Source organism: Piliocolobus tephrosceles, chromosome 8 (assembly GCF_002776525.5).
Source record: "Piliocolobus tephrosceles isolate RC106 chromosome 8, ASM277652v3, whole genome shotgun sequence".
Taxonomy (NCBI): Eukaryota; Metazoa; Chordata; class Mammalia; order Primates; family Cercopithecidae; genus Piliocolobus; species Piliocolobus tephrosceles.
The window spans coordinates 64,534,775-64,543,379 of NC_045441.1; the positions used below are offsets into that span (position 1 = coordinate 64,534,775).

At 43.1% G+C, this 8,605-nt stretch overlaps 1 protein-coding gene across 1 annotated transcript in view; it reads left to right on the plus strand.

Annotated features, from left to right (window-relative positions):
• Positions 1-5,573: 5,573 nt before the first annotated feature.
• The window catches only part of CRPPA (CDP-L-ribitol pyrophosphorylase A), a 339,038-nt gene continuing 336,006 nt past the window's right edge, over positions 5,574-8,605 (plus strand). The window contains exon 1 of the mRNA XM_023215905.1: positions 5,574-5,915. Coding sequence (XP_023071673.1) covers positions 5,659-5,915 — 257 coding nt within the window. The 5' untranslated portion in view covers positions 5,574-5,658. The remainder of the gene's footprint in view (positions 5,916-8,605) is intronic.

Below are 8,605 nucleotides of genomic sequence, written 5' to 3' on the forward strand. Positions count from 1 at the left end.
GAAAAAGTACAAAACTGATGAAAGACATCACAAAAGAACTAAGTAAAGATGTTCCATGTTTGTGAGTAGGAAGACTCAATATTGTCAAGATGTCAGTTCTTCCAAAATTCATCTATAAATTCAATGCAATCCCAATCAAAATACCAGCAAGTTATTTTGTGGATATTGATAAATTGATTTTAAAGTTTATATGGAGAGGCAAGAGACCCAGAATAGCCAACACGATACTGAAGAAGAACAAAGTTGGAAGACAGACACTACTCGACCTCAAGACATATAAAAAGCTACAGTAATCAGGACAGTGTGGTATTGATGAAAGGACGTACAAGTGAATCAATGGAACATTATAAAGAAACCAGAATTAGACTCAAATAAATATAGTCAACTGATCTTTGACAGAGAAGCAAAGGCAATAAAATGAAGCAAACATAGTCTTCAACAAATGTTGCTGCAACAACTGCATATCTACGTGGAAAAACAACAAAGAATCTAGACAAACCTTATACCCTTTACAAAATTAACTCAAACTCACAGACCTAAATGAATCACTGACCTAAAAAAACCACAAAACTATAAAACTCCTAAGAGATAGCATAGGAGAAAATCTAGGTGATGATTTTTTTAAAAGCACCACCAAAGACATGACCCGTGAAAAACAATTGATAAGCTGGACTTCATTATCATTAAACATTTCTGCTCTGCAAAAGACACTGTTGAGAATAAAAAGACAAGACACAGACTGGGAGAAAATATTTGCCAAAGAAATACCAGAGAAAAAACTGTTCTTCAAAATAAACAAAGAACTCTCAAAACTCAACAATAAAAACACAAATGACCCAACTAAAAAGTGGGTCAAAGACTCTGACACCTCACCAAATACGATACACATGGCAAATACACATATGAACAATGCTCAACATCATATGTCATCAAATAAATACAAATTAAATCAACACTGAGATACCACTGCACACCTGTTAGAATGGCCAACAGCCAGAACACTGACACACCAAATGCTGGTGAGGATGTGAAGCAACAGAAACTCTGATTCATTGTTGGTGGGAACGCAAAATGGTACAGCTACTTTGCAGGACAGTTTGGCCGTTTCTTACAAAACTAACCATACTTTTGCCCATACAATTCAGCAATCTTTCTCCTTGGTATTTATCCAAAGGAATTGAAAATTTTAGTACACATAAAAACCTGCACAGAGGAACAGAAAACCAAACACTGCATGTTCTTACTTATAAGTGGGAGCTGAATAATGAGAACACGGGAGCGGAACCACACCGGGACCTGTAGGGAGGTGGGGAGTGGGGAGGGAGAGCATTAGGAAAAACAGCTAATGCATGCTGGGTTTAATACCTAGGTGAAGGGTTGATAGGTACAGCAAACCACCATGGCACATGTTTACCTTTGTAACAAACCTGCACATCCTGCACATGTACCCCAAAACTTAAAATAAAATTTTAAAAAACCCTGCACAGAGATGTTTATTACAGCTTAGTTATAATTGCCAAACCTTGGAGCAACCAAGATGTCTTTCAGTAGGTGAATGAATAAATACATCATGGTACATCCAGCCAAAAAATAAAATAAAATAAATCAGTGCTAAAGAGACAGAAGCTGTCGAGCCATGAAAAGATATGGAGAAAAGTTAAATGCATATTACTAAATGAAAGAAGCCAGTCTGAAAAGAATACTGTATGGTTCCAACTATATGATGTTCTGGGAAAGGCAAAAGCATGGAGGCAGTAAAAAGATAAGTGGATGCCAGGGATTGGGCAGGGATTAGGAGAGAGGAAGGCATGAATAGGCAGAGGATAGATGACTTTAGGGCAGTGAAATAACTCTGCATGATACTGTAATGGTGGATACACATCATTGTAAATTTATCAAACCTATAGAATGAATGTACAACACCAAGTGTGAACTCTAATGTAAACTAGGGACTGTGGGTTATAATGATGTGTCACTGTAGGTTCATCAGTTGTAACCAATGTACCACTCTGGTGGGAGATGTTAACAATGTGGGAGGCTATGCATGTGTGGGGCAGGGAGTTATGGGAAATTTTTGTACCTTTCTCTCAATTTTGCTGTAAACCTAAAACTACTCTTAGAAAGAGACTACTTTAAAAAATTAAAGGCATGCCAAAGCCAGCTTATGAAATTGTGGTATACATTTAACAAAGTTATACTTTAAACATTTATAATACATTTTTAAATTCATAAGACAAAGGATTTATTTTAAAAGACAATACTAGGGGTCCAGTAATGGGACATAAAGTTGAATGAACAGTGCCTTATTTTTTCAATCATATTACTGCATTTCTAACTACGTATAACTTCATTTGGAGATTATAGTCCAAATGAGAATCTTCCTCAATGTGAAGTCTGTTATTAGTTTCCTCTCGCTGCTATAACAAATTACCACAGATTCAGCAGCTTAAAACAACTCAAGTATATTATCTTACAGTTCTGGATATCAGAAATCTGAAAATGGGGTGGCAGGGCTATATTCTTCTGCAGGCTCTAAGAGGAAAACCTGTTTCTTTGCCTCTTCCAGCTTCTAGAAGTTGCCTACATTCCCACCCCTGTTTGCACTCTGATAGCTGCTTCCATCCTCATACTTCCTTCTCTAAGGATGCCAGAGATTACATAGGGCCCACCTGGATAATCCAGGCTACTCCCCTCCATCTTGAGATCTTTCACTTAATCACATCTGCAATGTCTCTTTAGCAGTGTAAGGTAACTTATTCATATGTTCTGGAGATAAGAACATGGGCATCTTTGGAGAGTCATTATTTTGCCTACCTGGAAGCTCAAAACAGAAACAACTCCAAGAACTTCCAACTCTGCATGCTCTGCTTCATGATTCAGTTGGGGTTTATGTTTCCTAAACTCTTCAAACTGTTCAAGTGATGTCTTAGAATGGTTATTACCAATGGATCCCGGAGGATTTCACTTTTCAGGATATGTACTTTCACATGCCTGATGCAGAGAGGATATTCTCATAATGTGGCTGCTATAACTTGGTATTAAGTAACAAGGAAGCTACATCTGTTACCCCAAAGTATGCATAACATGGAACTAATTATATTTATATAAAAAGGACACAGAGAAGAATGTTGCTTCATACTGTATATATGAATGAATACTATAATCTGCCCTTTTTTCCCTACAAGTTAGTCTGCTAGACATTGTTAACATATAGTATGTAAGATATAAGGATCTAAGGATTCATGTAAGATCTAAATTGATATATCTGCTCTAAGAACAAAACTAAATAAGATTCTAGTTAAAATTTGTCAATGTTTAATTATATAAAATTATTCTATAGCAATTAGTATAACAAGAGCTTTATTACTCTACTTTTCTTTGCTCAAGGTTAAGTAAAGGAAGAATACCTTTATAACAACTACACCTTTAGATTAAAAAGGGAGGCTTAAAGATCAATATTAATAGAAATACTAACTTGATTTGCCTTCCTGCTCTCATAGACTCATTCATTCATCCACCCAGTTAGTCAACAAACATTTAAATGCTTGATACAGGTGTGGTAGTGGTGCTATGAAGTCAAGTAATGTGCCAAACTTGTTTAATATAGTTGCTGTCTGGGCATTCATTTTTAGGTCTGATATAAGCTGTTTGAAACCCAGTTGTATCACGTCACCTGTGGCTTACTTAAAATTTCCCCTCCCTGTGATACAGAACACTTTTTCCTCATTCCATGACCAAAAACCCAACACATCCCGCAGCTGCTAACCATGATAAAACCCAATGGTCGACACCACAGTCAAGCTCCCCCTTTGCTGGTGTTTTCTTTAGTCAATCCACAACCCCCTCTGGAAAGCCTAAGGGATAAAGCCTTTTGGACCTTAACATAGCTCCACAAGTCCTCTCTCTTGCTCCCTACCTGCTGGTTGGGTGTCCTGTTATCTCCATCAGACTTCCCATCAGGCTTACTCTCTGCTGAATCTGTAAGTAAATAAAATGCACCTGTTATTTTACATGTTTTGTGTGCTGCCTCCTCTGGCATCTGACCTGCACACCAGAACCTAGCTTTCCTCTCTGGGCCAGAGCTCTCCTGAAGAGTGACTGTTCTGGCTTGTGGCCACTCTTAAGAGAGAAACCTCGAGATCAAGTTAGAAAGGAACAATAGCAATAAAAATTACAAGGAAGTATATTATGGCAACCACTTTTCAGTTAAGAGTTATTAGTCTAACAAACCTCAACTAGCACAGGACCTAAATGCTAATTATAATAAAAGTAACAAAAGTGACAGAATGCCTTCAATAAGACTAAACAAAAAGAAAAAGCAGAAAACATCATTTTGTATGCTCTTAACTGAGAAAATGGGTAAAAATAAAAATTGTAATAAATACTATAACTTGATAACATTTCCAGTGTTTAAAAAGATTATTTCTTATGAATCATAAACCACTGGATTAAGACTGAATTACTGATGATTATACACTTTAATGATCATTAATCTATTTAATCAGCAATTCATTCAATAAATATTAAGCTTCTGTTACATTCCAGGAGCTGGGAACACACACACAACCCAGGCCAAAAGAAAAATGTTGCTGCTTTCATGGAGTTTACATTCCAGGGACTAATACAATAGTACTCTCCTCCAAATTCTTCACTATACTTTCATGGTAAACCTCACCAGCAACAAGAGTACTAAATAAGGTAAGATATGCTTTAGGCCTGGAATTCTTCAACTTTAGCCTACTTCTATAGGAGGGCCTTAAGGCTTCTCTGCCATTAGTTGTGCAATCTTACATAAATTAACCATTTAACTTCTTTTCCCCTTTGTAAAAAGGGAAATGACAAAAGTTGAGTTCTCCTGGGGACTAAATGACATAAGGTGTATCAATTGTTCAGCAATTAGTATCGCTTTGGCTCTATGGTTCCAAAACGTGCCTGCTCATCAGAATCACCCGAGGATCTTTAAAAACATTCCAAAGCTCGGTGCACACTAGACCAATTAAATCTCAATTTGTGAGCGTGTCAGGACACGTTCCCCAGGTGGTTCCAACTTGCAGACAAGTTTGAGAGCCACCACAGTTTGAATTATTGATGTGCCACAATAACAGTTGCTAATCCATCTGTCTTTACCCCAGGTGGAACCGGGAAGCCTCCGGAGCTTAATGAAATTCAGATAATCGAGGTGCATACGCACTCTACGTCCCATCCCGTGATTTGAATCCCAATCTCTTCCAACATTTTAAAGCAGGGAGGAATGGGACAGAGGCCTGACCTCTCCTGCATACTCATGGCCCTTAAGTATCTGCGATCTTTAGATATGTAGGGCATGCTGACACTTCCACTTGCGGCGACAGCTGGGCCTGCCCGGGGGAAGCGCAGAGCGGGCAAGTCAGCCCTCCCGGAGGCGCTGGGCCCGGTGCGGAGGCCGCAGCCGCGCCGCGAGGGCAGATCGGTAGCCTCAGCTGCTGCCGCGGCTGTCGGGATCGTCCCCTGCGGGGCAGCAACAGCGAGGCTCCGGCGGCTCAGGGGGCGCCTTCTGCTTGCGCGCTCCGCGACCCTCTCCGTGGTCCGCCCTTCACCCCGCGACCCCGGCCGAGGGTGGGAGCAGCGCGGGGTCGCATCGGCCCGGGGCTAGCGTGGTTTGCCGCTCCGCCCGCAGCCATGGAGCCCGGGCCGCCAGGCAGTTCCGGGCCCGCGGAGCCGGGTCCTTGCTTGAATGGTCAGCGCGGCGCGGACCACGCGGCTTCCGCCTCCCTGCAGAGCGCGGCCCGGACCGAGCCCGGGGGCCACTCGCTCGCCGTGGCAGCCGTGTTGCCTGCCGGGGGGTGCGGGGAGAGGATGGGTGTCCCCACCCCGAAGCAATTCTGCCCCATCCTGGAGAGACCGCTCATCAGCTACACCCTACAGGCCCTGGAAAGGTAATACGTAGCCGGGCTCGCCCCGCGGTTCCTTGGGGCCCGGCCTCCCGCTCCCCTAGCGCTGGCACTTTCACCTCGGGAACTGCCGGGCCGGGCTCAGTTATTCAGGCTAGAGCTCTGTTCCCTCCCGCATTCCAGAGATGGGAGGCTCTGGAGACGGATGGGCACGAAAGCTGCAGCGGCCCCACAGAACCCTTTACGTTCTCAAGCAGATGAGGTGGTGGGGAAGGCCCGGCGTGTGGCGCCGGATTAGAGAGTGCTTGGTTTGGGACTAGGCAATTTGGAGTTCTAGCTGTGGGGCCTAAGGAGAAGCTCTGCGGATAGTCTCGCGGTCCTGGGGCTCTGCCTTCGCGCATGCGTGGATTGATACGTACGTGCCCACCTGTTTCCAGGGTGTGTGTTGGTTTTTTTCATTCATTTACCAAGCACCCTCTGTGAGACAGACTGCTGTAATTACTAGGTGCTGCAGGAGGGGAGAGGAGCAGAATTTAATAACCTTTCAATGGTGGAAAGGGCTTTAATCCTGAATTTGAGGTCATATCCCCTTTATCTTGGAAAAGGCACTGAAGTTTAACTAGCTGAGGAAATGAAGGAGACAGAGGGAATGGGATAGGGAGGACTAGGGGAACAGTAGTGAGGAGCTGAGGAAGTGAAATGGAGGGGTATAATATTAACTTACTTTGTTTTTAGCCCTGAGTAATGAGGTGGAGCTTGGGGCAGGGGGGCAGGGGTGGGAAGCAGCGGCATTACAAATATCCACATAATTTTGAACTTTTCTGAAGCCAGTGGGGAGCTATGGTAATTTGTGAAGCCTTGAACTGATGCGAACCGTTTGCATTTCAAGATAGCTGTCATCCTTTAGCATACACAGCCTTTGCAGGAGGTTTTGAAAACCGAGCTAGTGAGGTTCTAGTCCAAGGGAAGTGGCACGTTCTCCAGTAAGGAGCCCCACGCAAACCTTCACATATGCTTCAAAAGCCAAAAGGTTCAAGTTGCTTTGTAACCACCGCACGGGTTCGCCTTGCCCCTGCCTAGACAGACCCGATTTATCAAGACAGGGGAATTGCAGTGAGAAAGAGTAATTCACGCAGAGTTGGCTGTGCGGGAGATTGGAATTTTATTATTACTCAAATCAGTTTCAAATTATTACTCAAAAAATTATTATCAAATCGAGCATTTCGGGATCGAAGTTTTTTTTTTTTTTTTTTTTTTGAGACGGAGTCTCGCTCTATCGCCCAGGCTGGAGTGCAGTGGCCGGATCTCAGCTCACTACAAGCTCTGCCTCCCGGGTTCCCGCCATTCTCCTGCCTCAGCCTCCCAAGTAGCTGGGACTACAGGCGCCCGCCACCTCGCCCGGCTAGTTTTTTGTATTTTTAGTAGAGACGGGGTTTCACGGTGTTAGCCAGGATGGTCTCGATCTCCTGACCTCGTGATCCACCCGTCTCGGCCTCCCAAAGTGCTGGGATTACAGGCTTGAGCCACCGCGCCCGGCCTGGGATCGAAGTTTTTAAAGATAATTTGGCGGTTAGAGACTCGGGAAGTGGGGAGTGCTAATTGGTCAGCTTGGAGATGGAAGCATAGGGGGTCCAAGTGAGGTTTTCTTGGTGTCTTCTGTTCCTGGGTGGGATGGCAGAACTGGTCGAGACACATTACTAGTCTGGGTGGTGTCAGCTGATTCATGGAGAGAGAAGGGTCTGTAAAATATCTCAAGCACTGACCTTAGGTTTTACAATAGTGATGTTATCCCCAGGAGCAATTTGGAGAGGTTCAGACTCTTGCAGCCAGAGGCTGCTTGACCCCTAAACTGTAATTTCTAATCTTGTAACTAATTTGTTAGTCCAATGAAGGCAGACTAGTCCCCAGGCAAGAAGGGGGTCTTTTCGGGAAAGGGCTAGTATCAATTTTGTTTGAGTCAAACCATAAATTAAATTCCTTCCCAAGGTTAGTTCGGCCTACGCCAAGGTATGAACAAGGACAGCTTAATGGTTAGAAGCAAGATGGGGTCAGTTAGGGCTGATCTTTCACTGTCCTAATTTCTTCAGTTATAATTTTCACAAAGGCGGTTTCAGGTTCTCATATGACTATTTTACTTTCTGAATATTGGAGTTTGAAAAATGGAAGTGTAAAGAGCCATAATCACCGATTTATGTAATCTTCCCGAAGATTACATCTGAAACTCAAATTTTGAAATGATTCCAGTTGCAATATTCCATTTCTGTGGGTAATGGGGGGGAGGGGTCCCTGAAACCATTTCATGAACCACTTACCTATAATATTCCAGTGCCATGAACATGGTGACAACATAGCTCATATATGCAGGCATTTCTATGGGACACAATGGTTCTTGGCCAGCAGGATCTTTATCTGCTTGGTAATTAGCTATAGGGGATTATAGTCACTTTTACACTAAACTTTTCTCCTATGGAGAAAACTTTTGCATTAACTTGAAATTTTGTCATCTTCTGAGGCAGCCTAAGATAGGTGGACACTGATATGGTTTGGCTGTGTCCCCACCCAAAAATCTCATCTTGAATTTTAATCCCCGTAATCCTGCGTGTTAAGAAAGAGATCAGGTGGAGGTAATTGAATCACGGGGCAGAGATCAGGTGGAGGTAATTGAATCACGGGGCAGAGATCAGGTGGAGGTAATTGAATCACGGGGCAGAGATCAGGTGGAGGTAATTGAATCA